The following is a 12,593-nucleotide window of genomic DNA, read 5'->3' as shown; positions in this document are numbered from 1 at the left end:
GAGTCGGCAACATTATTATTGTCGTCATCTGCCTGAAATCATCGTTCGATTGTTTCTAGGTTTTTTTTTTATTGGTTTTTTTTTACCTTTCAGTGTGAAATCGGGTTGTGTTAAAAACGCTCCTTTGAAAGGGGGCTACATTTTTAAAAAAAAAGAAGAAAAAATGGCACATTTTGCTTTACAAAACAAAAATAATAGAAAAGAATATAATGAAAAGAAGCATAATCACAGATCGTGTTAATGTTTTTGTTTTTTTCGGGGTTTTTTTCTTCTCCTTTTGAGAGAACAACAACAACAACAACAACAATAATAATAATAATAGTAATGCTGCGTCGTCACAGAAGAACATCGCAGAACCCTTTTTTTAGACGACTGCGAACGCAACGTCTAGTGGACACGAGAAGCCTGCGCTTTGGCAATAACACAGTAAAAATATATCAGAAGCTTCATTATAACACTAATCGAGAAAAGAAAGAAGAAGAAGAAGAAGAAGAAGAAGAAAGAAAAAAAAAAGAAAGAGCCAAAGGCAGCGACGTTCATCCCGATGCAGACGACTGGAACTAAGGCCTCGCTTTGCTACACGTGTCTCTTAAGCGTGACGACGACCGCTCGGGCTGTGCAGGAGATGGAGAAAAAAAACTAAAATACATTTGGTTACATGTTTTGTTTTCTTTGAAATTATAAACTGCAATGCGATGGACTGATGAGCTACGGGGTTCCCAACAGCTGTAAGAGAAATACTTAATAAAGGGTTATTACTGAGATAAGGAATGCTGGCCTTAATCACACAATCTAACGTTAAAGAGTATGTAAATGTGAATGTAAAAGAGGAAAAGAAAAAGAAAAACATGCTACAAGGAAAGAAAAAAATTAGTATATAACTACACTTGTCTCTTAATCTTTAAACAATAAATAAATGAAGATTGCACTGTAATTGGCATGTAAAGTACTGTATGCAAATATATAGTATAAATAAAAAACCTAGAGAAAACTCTACCGTAACTTTTCCCCCCATCAACTTTGGCAAAGGTTGTTTTTTTGAGCTAGTAAACCAGTTTGCTTACTGACACACACACAGGAGCAAGGCATCGACGGAGGGCGAGATACAGCATCAACAACACGAGAGGGAGGAGAGGGAGGAGGAGTAGGAGGAGGAGAGGGAGGAGGGGGAGAGGGAGGAGAGGGAGGAGAGGGAGGAGAAGGAGAGGGAGGAGAGGGGAGGAGGAGGAGGAGGAGGAGAGGGAGGAGAAGGAGGAGAGAGAGGAGAAGGAGGAGAGAGAGGAGAGGGAGGAGAAGGAGGAGAGAGAGGAGAAGGAGGAGAGCGTGGAGAGGGAGGAGAGAGGAGAGGGAGGAGAGGGAAGAGAAGGAGGAGAAGGAGGGGAAGGAGGAGAGGGAAGAGAAGGAGGGGGGGGGGGGTGAGAGCTCCCCTTTGTAAGGCCTTATCCCTGAGGTACGTTACAGGCTGCCAATCAAGAGCTGGCCGGCGGCACTAAACTACTGTCGTCGTCGTCGTCGTCCCCCCCCCCACTCCCCCCCCCCCCCCCCCCCCTTCTTCCCCTGCACCCCACCTGACACATTCATCAAAGCGGGTCAGGGTGACTTCTTTGGATCATCAGGGTTTGTTTTGGGTGCTGGACCTTGGCTTTGCTTTTCGTTGGGTTGGGACAAAAAAAAAGGGGTCCGGGGAGGTTGGGGGTGTGTGTGTGTGGGGTGGGGGGTGGTGGCCGAGGGGGGGTTAGAATGCCCTGTTCTGTTGAGTCGTGTTCTGTCAAAGGCTCGTTTGGTTAGTGAACATTAGTTCAAGTCTTCAGAGAACATGTCCGTCTGAGGAGAGGCCACAGACCTGCTACTGCTCTGATTACATGTCGATAAAGCACCTTTTGAGAGAGAGAGAGAGAGAGAGAGAGAGAGAGAGAGAGAGAGAGAGAGAGAGAGAGAGAGAGAGTAGTGAGTAGTGAGTAGTGCATGGGCAGAAAGATGGGATGGATGGAAAGCATGAGAAGAGCAGCCAGAGCAAAATTAATTACAGATCGTTACGGGCAGAGGAGAGAAGACGAGTCTTTAAAGGCTGAACGTACAGCTTCAGCACTGCTCTGGCTGGCGGGGGGAGGAGGGAGGGAGAGAGGGATGGGGGGGGGGGGGAGGGTTCAGGGGTCAAAGCTCAAGCTAACTCCTAACGGCTTTCCTGGTTGACGCACACAGAGCTCTGAGAAGCGCGGCTAGCTGTTAGCACCTCTGGGTCTAACGCTACTAAAGCTACAGATAACCGGCGTTGGAGGCGGTGGGAATGCGGAAGGGGAGGGGGGGGGGGGCGCTCGCCCGAAGGGCCAATCACAATGCTCGGCTCTGACCCCGGCCCTTCCCCGTCAGGGCCAATCACATGCTCAGCCCGGCCCCTCCCCTGTGAAGTCGCAGCCCATCTCAACCCCCAGCCCGGCTTCCTAAATGCTGGAGCCAACAATTCAAATACCTACGAGGGTTCATAGTGTTGGAGGTTCTCCTCTTCGAGCTACTTGACTGACCTCAGAGCTGCTGTTCGCGAGCCCCTAGAGTAAACTCCTCCCCTTTCACACTGTACTTCAGACCTTACATTGCCATCATCTTATATTACATCACTTTTTATAGCATCATAGATATTTGTTATAATATATATATATATTTATATTGTGTGTATATATATTAGATTACTGGTTTTCCATTCTTTCTCATAATAAAATCACAGGATAGCAGCATCTTACACCACACATGGATTGCATCACTTTGGTAGCTGAATGAGTGAGTGATTGAATGTTAAAAGCTGAGCAGATATGAGATATGAATTGACTGACAGTCTGTAGAGTAGTAGCAAAACTGGATAATAAAAGGTATGAACGGCTAATAAAGCTTTTTAGGCCTACATTGGAATATGGCTGAAATGAATAAAGACTGCGGCAAAAAAAAAAAGAAAAGAAAATTACACGTTAAAAAAAAAATTAAAATAAAAATTAAGGCAATGACTGTCAAGAAATATACACGTTCTCTAATGAAATATGTTAAAAAAAAAAGATAAAAACATGCGAGTCAGTCTTGAGGAGCAACTTGTTTTGCTCAAAAGCTATTTTAAGGCTCAGTTTTAGTTTCCCGGCCCGAGCTGCAGCCGAGACCTCGACAAGAGACGGCACGAAGACGACGGAGACGAAGAGAGAAATGAGAACGAACTGAGAGGACGACGACGACGACGACGACGACGACGACGACGACGACGACGACGACGAGGCGAGGAAAAGCCAGAATCGATAATTTGACTAACAAATAAAAATAAAGGAAAAAAAATAAAACGTACAAAGCCTTAGAAGTACATCAAGTGTTTGTTTTTGATTTCATTCGGTTTCTATCATTTTGTTTCTTTTTTCTCTTTAAAGTTTCTCCGTGATGATTTTATTTATCCTATAGTTTAAAATTCCCTCACTTCATGAAGAAGTACTGCAGCACGCAGGCGATGAGGATGGAGAAGCCGGCGAACACGCACACGATGAGCGCCGCGAAGCGCTCGTCGCTGGAGATCAGGCCGCCGGCGCATCCGCCGCCGCCGCCGCCGCCGCCGCCTTTGCCCGTCTCCGAGGCGCACGGCTCCCCCGACGACGCCGTCTCCTGGCGGCGCAGCGCGAACGAGGAGGAGGGGCTCAGCGGGCCGCTGAGTTCCTGGCACGTATCCTGGCAACGGCGGCAGGCGGCCACGCGGAAACGATAGTCTGTGTTGCCCTGGAGACCGGAGATGTGGAACGAGCCCTCCTCTCCCTTGAAAACCTGTAGGGGGGAGAAAAAAAAAAAGAAGTTTAACAGCCGGGTTGTAAAAACATATATTGGTTTGTTCTCATTAATTAGCTATAGAAAAGAGATTTAATATAAAAATAAAATATTTATGTAGAAATATAAATTATAATATAAATAAATATATAAATTAAAGTTTTATGTGGAAATAAAATAATAATGTAGAGATCAAATACTAATAAAATAAAAACTGATAATAATAATAATAATAATAATAATAATAATAATAATAAAAACGTGTACATATATATATATATATATACATATATATATAAAAAATAAATCCCAGTCAGTTGTTTTTACTGAACACGTGTTGTTGTGGTCACAGTGACATATGATGCTTGTTTTCATAGTGCGAGCAGGTTGAAGCTCTCGGCAGGGGCCCATTTACAAAAAGGAATTAAAGTGGTGCGAGTCATGGGCATAAACATCTGGCAGGAAGTCATGTGTTTAAAAATATACAGAAGTATTGATAGGTACCAGCTGCTCTCGCTCTCTATTCTCTTCATTTTTGTAATAAAGATCGAAACTTTCATGCCTGAATGTGGTGCTAAATGTTCCTTTTATTGAACATGCTCAATATTTGCAACACCTCGCTGATCGTCTCCCTCCTCCAACGACATTTGAACAGTTACTGTCAGCAATCTTATGAATAGTTTTATCTGCTGATAGTTATGGGAAGTAACAAAAAAAAGTACTTTCTGTTGACTTCTTCTTGATTAATTGACTTAATAATTTGTGCAAATGACGTTCAGGAAAAACAAAAAACGCAACACAATGTTAAATAAAAACCTGCCAGTCTGTTGAGGTGTCCTTGTGCGAGACAATGAAGCCATAAGTCCAGAGACTGACTCATAAAAACAATACCATTATAATAGAATGACAGCCGAAGGACACGCTCAAGCTCAACATGTAACATGTTTTAATTATATATTGTAAAGTCACTGGAATTGTCCCGCAGCCTTGCAAATTATTTAATCAGACACCCCCCTGCTGAGAAAAATTGGATGTAAATATCTGATGCCGAGTTATATAAACAAAAATTCACTCATTTGTTTTTTTGTATGCGAGAACATAAAAATAAAAAAAGAGAATGAATAGTTATTCTCCTTTACTCCTTTACGCAATGTTCAGCGGTGAAAAGATAGAAGGAGGAGCTAGGTATCCCCCCCACCTCCCACACACACACACACACACACACACACACACACTCAAATAGATCAACCCCTCTCAGGCTTATAGTTGTGGGGAGGCCGTCACCCTTGTTTTGTTTTGTCATGGACAATCTATAATATAATCTAAATGAAAGAACGCCTTCAAATGTGTGTGTGTGTGTGTGTGTGTGTGTGTGTGTGTGCACTCGTTCATTCATCTTGAGACAAACACACAGAGAGGGAAACATACAAACGTCTGAGAAGCAGCAGCACAGATTTCTATTGGCAGACACACACACACACACACACACACACACACACACACACACACACACACTCCAACCATTCATTAATTCAATAACGGAGAGGAAAACGTCCCCGATGACAAACGTCTCTCTCTTTATCTGCAGTCTGCAAGTCTGGTTATTCTTATTAAAATCCCTCAAAAGAGACAAATATCTTCACAATACAACTTTAACAATGAGCCAAATTATTGAAGCACGTACTCTGAGACACGGGAGCTCTCAGCACTATCCTCAAATGACCCGAGAGGTGTGTGTGTGTGTGTGTGTGTGTGAGAGACAAACCTGTTTGTACTCTGACTCGCGTCCCACCAGCACCTGGAGCACGTAGCTCACGGGGTCTCCTCTCATTGGTGCGACGGTCTCCCATGTGATCTCACACGTGTTCCCCTCCAGCTGGTGCACCCTGGGAGCTGTCGGTGAGACAAATGCCACCCGGGAAGTGAGAACAAAGTAATTACCATCTAAAGCTTTCCGCAGTCATTTCTCTCCAGGTATTTAAAAAAAAAAAATACTGTATTTTTCATTGCCATATACATGAAAATGTACCTTTGTGTTTTAAACCAGCAGCGAGCGCACGGAACGGTCCGGGGAATCGAACCACCGTCCTCGTGATTAATACTAGCACTTCTTTAGGCGATGTTTAGACAAAACTGATTTGACTATTCGTGTCAATTTTGCTAAGAATTTTGCGTACCAATAATGTCATTTTCTTTTTGATACCAGAAACAGCTGAATACAGCGTACGTTTTTAACTCGACTTTCATTGAGAACTTTTAACCCGCCAGGAAGGCTCCTCGCTGAGGTTATTGTCGGTGTAATCAAGCCAGAAAGAACAACAACAACAACAACAACAACAACAACCCGCTGGAGGCGATAATCAGTAAACACGTCACCTTTTCTTTCCCTTTAAGTGTTTTCCGACACTTTCACGTTAAATTAAAACCAATACAACACACCGTACCCGTAAGTCCTGAACCTTGTGTTAAACACCTCACAATGACATTATATTTACTACCCATTCAGAGATGCAGGACGACCAAATCCATTTATGCTCCAATAAGCAAACAAATTAAGACCTACATTAACAAAATATTAGCAGTTCGGCTTAATGCATTGTATTCCCACCCCCTTCTTAAAAACGTAATTGTTGGATTTTACGCAACAGCTCGTGATGCTCCGGTGACTTCCTGTTGATGAAGTGCATTCTTTTGGCAAAACACTTCACATGAGTGCTAAAAAAAAGTGAGCGAGAACAAAAACCTCCACACACACACACACACACACACACACACACACACACACACACACACACACACACACACACACACACACACACACACACACACACACACACACACACACACACACACACACACACACACACACACACACACACACACACACACACACACACACACACACACACACACACACACACACACACGTGGGTTTACCTTTGAGGGCCGGCGGTACGGACTTGGTGGTGCAGAAGGCGTGCGTGTCGGAGAACGGACCCTCCCCCGCGTCGCTGACGGCCTGTATTCTGAAGACGTAGCCGCTCGACTCGGTCAACCGCTGCACCTTGTAGGTGTGGCTGGGGCCGCGGTAGATCGTCACGAACCTGCACACGCACAACGATAAAAGGGAGTCAGAAAGAGAAACAGAGGTAAAAGGAGTGATGACGCTATTAATGGATTAGAGGAAGGTGGGACGAGAGAGAGAGAAAACTTGGGACAACACGAGTGGTGTTTTTTTTTTTAGGGAGATCGATTCAGAGCACGTTCAGGGACGGGTTGGTGCCTTTTACGGGGATTTAAACGACTCATCGCAGCCGGCATTATATATATATATATATATATCTATATATATATAGATATATATATCTATATATATTGCTTTTTGTTGTCACTGAGACCTTGAAAAGAAACAAGAGAGGAGAATGCGTCTGTGTTTTATAAACACACAGGACAAATACTGATGGGCCAAAGTCACAAATAGAATGAAAACCAGCACAAAAAAACAGCTTTCTGTCTGGCGAGATGGAAAGAGTGATAGACTGAAAGAGTGATGGGCTGAGAGAGAGATGGACAGAGTGATAGACTGAAAGAGTGATGGACAGAGTGATGGACTGAAAGAGTGATGGGCTGAGAGAGAGATGGACAGAGTGATAGACTGAAAGAAGAAAAGACAGAGAGGGAGTAGAGAGAGAGGAAAAGAGATAGAGAGGGAGTAGAGAGAGGGAGTAGAGAGAGATAGGTAGAGGGAAAGACAGAGAGAGGGAGAAGAGAGAGAGGGAGTAGAGAGAGATAGGTAGAGGGAAAGACAGAGAGAGGGAGTAGAGAGAGGGAGTTGAGAGAGATAGGTAGAGGGAAAGACAGAGAGAGGGAGAAGAGAGAGGGGGAGTAGAGAGAGAAAGCGAGGGAATGACAGATAGGGAGTAAAGAGAGAGGGAAAGAGAGAGGGGGGATTAGAGAGAGAGAGGGAAAGAGATAGAGAGGGAGTAGAGAGAGATAGGTAGAGGGAAAGACAGAGAGAGGGAGAAGAGAGAGAGGGAGTAGAGAGAGATAGGTAGAGGGAAAGACAGAGAGAGGGAAAGAGATAGAGAGGGAGTAGAGAGAGATAGGTAGAGGGAAAGACAGAGAGAGGGAGAAGAGAGAGGGGGAGTAGAGAGAGGGAGTTGAGAGAGATAGGTAGAGGGAAAGACAGAGAGAGGGAGAAGAGAGAGGGGGAGTAGAGAGAGGGAGTTGAGAGAGATAGGTAGAGGGAAAGACAGAGAGAGGGAGAAGAGAGAGGGGGAGTAGAGAGAGGGAGTTGAGAGAGATAGGTAGAGGGAAAGACAGAGAGAGGGAGAAGAGAGAGGGGGTTGAGAGAGATAGGTAGAGGGAAAGACAGAGAGAGGGAGAAGAGAGAGGTGGAGTAGAGAGAGGGAGTTGAGAGAGATAGGTAGAGGGAAAGACAGAGAGAGGGAGAAGAGAGAGGGGGAGTAGAGAGAGGGAGTTGAGAGAGATAGGTAGAGGGAAAGACAGAGAGAGGGAGAAGAGAGAGGGGGAGTAGAGAGAGAAAGCGAGGGAATGACAGATAGGGAGTAAAGAGAGAGGGGGGATTAGAGAGAGAGAGACAAAGGTGACGGGGCGAGCGAGAAGAGGAGGCAGTGATGGAGGGAGAAAGTCGGAAGAGAATGTGAAGGAGAGAATAAATAAAGGCGAACTGGTGACTGGTAATTATAAAGCAGACGTGATGATGGAGGATCTGCAGGAAGAGAAGTGAGAGTGAGAGGTCACAGTTTAGTGGCTATAACTCCAGATGAGCTCTTCATGGAGCTTCAACCAGCGAGAAGTGAAGCGTCTCTCTGGCTGATCTACGATGTTGTTGTTAATCCTCACTGTGTACACACACACACACACACACACACGCGCACAAACACACACACACACTGAACTAACACTAACCAGTCTCTCAGTCAACTTTTCCAGCATCATAAGTTTCCATCATCAAATCAATTAGCACTCAAGACAATAAAACACACACACACGCACACACACACACACACGCGCACACACACACTGAACTAACACTAACCAGTCTCTCAGTCAACTTTTCCAGCATCATAAGTTTCCATCATCAAATCAATTAGCACTCAAGACAATAAAACACACGCGCACACACACACACACACACACACTGATGCTCGTTTCATTACATTACATTACATTACATGTCATTTAGCTGACGCTTTTATCCAAAGCGACTTACAATAAGTGCATTAAACCATGAGTCCAAACTCAGAACAACAAGAATCAAGCAAGTACAATTTCTTCAATAACGTTAAACTACAGAGTGCTATCCGTACGAGTCATTTAAGTGCTACTAGAGTGCTACTACGGCTCTACCTCTTAAGAGGGTTTCCTTTCAGACCCTCTTAAAACCCGACCTTGATCGACCTTCACCATCTCCTCCCCCCCCCCCACCCCCCCAAAAAAAACATACCTGAATAAGCTTTTGTAACTTTATCAGCTTAACATTCAGTCGTAGCCGTATTGACAAGGTGAGCATTAGATACCGAGGAGGAGAAACTGCGAGGAAAAACAGACGGGTGTAAATAATGAAAGAATCCGAGAATCGGAGACGAGGATGAAGGGATGACGGAGATGTAAACAAAGGGATGAGACGATAGACGGATGGCTCGTTCTCATGAAAGACAGCTGCACTTTGAAATGCTTCATCCTCGCATTCAAACGCGACGTCAGAAAGGTTTGAAGCCTTCTTCGCACAGGCACGGCCTGGGTTGCCATGGCGCCCATACGTAACCCGGGCCAGAAGGTATTTTCAATAAAATAAAGTTTAAAGTTTAAAGCTTTTATAAAAATGTAATAAAACGGCAACAAAAGAGCAGGATAAATGAAGGGGGGGAGGGAGGGGGGGTAGCGGAGGAAATACAAAATAAAAGCCGTGAGCGAGGGAGGAGAGAACACCAGCAACAGGTCTGCATAAAGGGAGATAAGAGGGAGGGAGGAGGGAGGGAGGAGAGGGAGGAGAGGGATTCAATATGGAGAACCTGAGAAAAAGGCTTTGATTATCATCTCACACCCACGAAGACGAGGCCGGGTGGACGGGAGAGAAACAAAAAAAGGGAGAAAGACGAGTAGTGTGTCTGTGTGTGTGGGGGGGATAAAATGAGGAAAGGGGGGGGGGGCGCATATTTCTCCAGTGAGTCACCTTTCTAACAATAAAATTTAGATGAATGAATATGAATGAGATTGTCCAGAGACAACGAGATGCGGCGAGAGAGAGAGAGAGAGAGAGAGAGAGAGAGAGAGAGAGAGAGAGAGAGAGAGAGAGAGAGAGTCGGGGACGGCCAATGTCAAAACCATAAGTAGACAGTAATGCCATTTGGTTTTAAAAAAAAAATGACACTAATGGAATTTATTGGCCCCCAATGTGAAATTATATTTTGCCGAAATTGCAGCTGGTTATTCAATATGTTTGTTTACGGAGCAATTTAAAGATTTGATCCTTTGCCTTTATTTACTTATTAAAAAATTTATTTTTAAACGACCTCGCAATCTACTGCGATACGATTAGGCGACGAAGCATCTGGTTGCCATGGCGATTTCATCGCTAACGCAGCCGCTAACCACTCACCAGATGTGGAAAAACATCCTCCTGAAAGGACCACCAGACCTAATTTGCTCCTACTTGAATCAACCTTTCGTAAAAGTCAGAGAGCAGAGAGGGACGCGCGAGGACTCCGAAAACAAACAAAGTCAAACTTGCCGGATCAATAATACATTTTAAGCTGTTCTTGGACAAAAAAACAAAAAAATCGCTGGAACACAAACAAACTTGTTTTCCGAGGTGATTTTTCATCATTAAATTCAGGCCGTTTTTCCAGTGTCCACTATTTTAATGCACAGTCGCAAATGCGAAACATGAATGTATTATTGTTTTGATAAATACTTTGAGCCCGTAAGGAATTTATGAACGTGCTTGTACAAAAGGAGTGGTATTATGAAGCCTGTGGATAACTAATAAATACATAATTGCCTGTTTTAACTCTCTGAACTGTGGAAGGCGTGATCATTTGGCAGGGAGTGTGTTTGTGCCCACGTACATGGCCTGCCTCCGTGTTTGTGTGTGTGTGTGTGTGTGTGTGTGTGTGTGTGTGTGTGTGTGTCAGAAAGGTTACCACTCCAAGGTACCAACTTGATGCCAGCCAAGCCTTAATGTAGACGCTGATAGCCGGCCAGCCAGAATGGTAGAGGGCTCGGGGAGGGAGGAAGGAAGGTAGGGAAGGAAGGGAGGTAGGGAAGGAGGGACTGATCTGACAGGTGGGCAGGTAGGGCTTTTAACTGCTTTTTTTTGCTCTTTGTTATTTCTGCTTGAATGTATAAAAGATTCTGCCCTCCTTTCCAATTATGTGTTTCACTCCCCCGCCGCCGCCACCTCCTCCTCCTCCTCCTCCTCCTCCTCCTCCTCCTCCTCCTCCTCCTCCTCCCGGGCCATCTCCCTGTTTCTCTCGTTGACACACCTGTCAGTTAAATAAAGGCTTGATTGTCGGAGGCAGCATCCCAGCTGGCTTCAGATGCCCTCAACGTGACTAATCTGTAGTACATCTGGTTACTGCATACGCGGGAGAAAACACACACACACACACACACACACAGAGACAAGCTTACACACACACACACACACACACACACAAACAGGACCTGCACACACACTTCTAACGAGGCATTCATGCACACATGCTCCCCTCATCTTCTCTCGAGCGGCCCGTGTTGGGTCCATCTTGTGTGTGTGTGTGTCGTTTTGAAACTTCCGGGTCCCCGCTTTGCTGTATCGACCAGCTTTGGGTCGAGGAGTCGGAGTAATGTGGTCCGTGCGGTTTACAGAGCACTTCCTCACAATCACAGTTTCAATCCCAGCTCGTACAGCTGATCCTCTACGTATGAAATGGACACTTATTGTAGTTCTAAAAGGTAAGCACCTCGGCTTCAGGTGACAGGAAGTAGACGTACGCCTGAACGCCATCTTCAACCTCAAGGCTTATTGAAGCGACGTACCCAGCTGCCATTTTGGCCAAATCCTGCATGTTAAAAATGATTCTTCATAACATTAACTGAGAGTCATTAAGGTCTTTAATTGTTTATCTCAATGTGAACGTGTACATCTGTATGCTTTGGACGTTTTTTTGGACGTCTAGACCTCCTCCTCGGTCTACACCACGAGTTAAACAATGTACAGGTCAGCGTGTGTGTGTGTGTGTGTGTGTGTGTGTGTGTGTGCACTCCACCTGTGGTTCTTGTCCTCCATCTGCAGTGTGTAGACCACGTCGTCGGCGAGCAGGGCGCGGGCGTGCGTGTTGCTGGCGTTCTCCCCCCACTTCAGCTTCAGGCTCTGAGGGCCGGCGGCCGAGCACTCCAGAGGGGGCGGGGCCGGAGGCAGGGGGCGTGTCCTCGCCAGCAAGGGTGGACTCAAGGAACTGGAGCCGATGTCGTTCACCGCCTGGATGAATACGCTGCGAGACAGATCGAGAAGTTAAAGGAAGAAAAAAAAATGCACGTGCACAACCAGGTATTACGTTCACGAGACAAAAGAACATATGTGCAGGCTGCTAGGCAACCGTGTGTGTATCTAAAGGTGGCGGTGCAGTCGCTTCCAGCGACCATTTCCCATTACAATCCTCCAGGATGAGACTTAAATGGTCGTGTGCGTGAAAAAAGAAAAAGAAAATCACTGTTCTCTACAAGATTTACTGTTTGAAAAAGAGCTTTTTTTTGTCCAACTTGATCCATGTTCCCCAAAAAGCCAATCTAGAGAAAGT

At 45.1% G+C, this 12,593-nt stretch overlaps 1 protein-coding gene across 1 annotated transcript in view; it reads right to left on the bottom strand.

Moving 5' to 3' along the window:
* Nucleotides 1–2,332: 2,332 nt before the first annotated feature.
* Nucleotides 2,333–12,593, bottom strand: part of fndc3ba (fibronectin type III domain containing 3Ba) — a 36,077-nt gene continuing 25,816 nt past the window's right edge. Inside the window, exons 21-24 of the mRNA XM_034563544.1 lie at nt 12,063–12,287; nt 6,724–6,890; nt 5,552–5,679; nt 2,333–3,786 (exon numbers count right to left, since the gene is read on the bottom strand). Of these exons, the coding sequence (XP_034419435.1) occupies nt 3,445–3,786; nt 5,552–5,679; nt 6,724–6,890; nt 12,063–12,287 (862 nt within the window). The 3' untranslated portion in view covers nt 2,333–3,444. The remainder of the gene's footprint in view (nt 3,787–5,551; nt 5,680–6,723; nt 6,891–12,062; nt 12,288–12,593) is intronic.

This window comes from Cyclopterus lumpus, chromosome 22, assembly GCF_009769545.1.
Source record: "Cyclopterus lumpus isolate fCycLum1 chromosome 22, fCycLum1.pri, whole genome shotgun sequence".
NCBI classification, from domain to species: Eukaryota; Metazoa; Chordata; class Actinopteri; order Perciformes; family Cyclopteridae; genus Cyclopterus; species Cyclopterus lumpus.
Note: the sequence above shows the minus strand (reverse complement) of the source record. Positions and strands in the feature narration are given on the sequence as shown.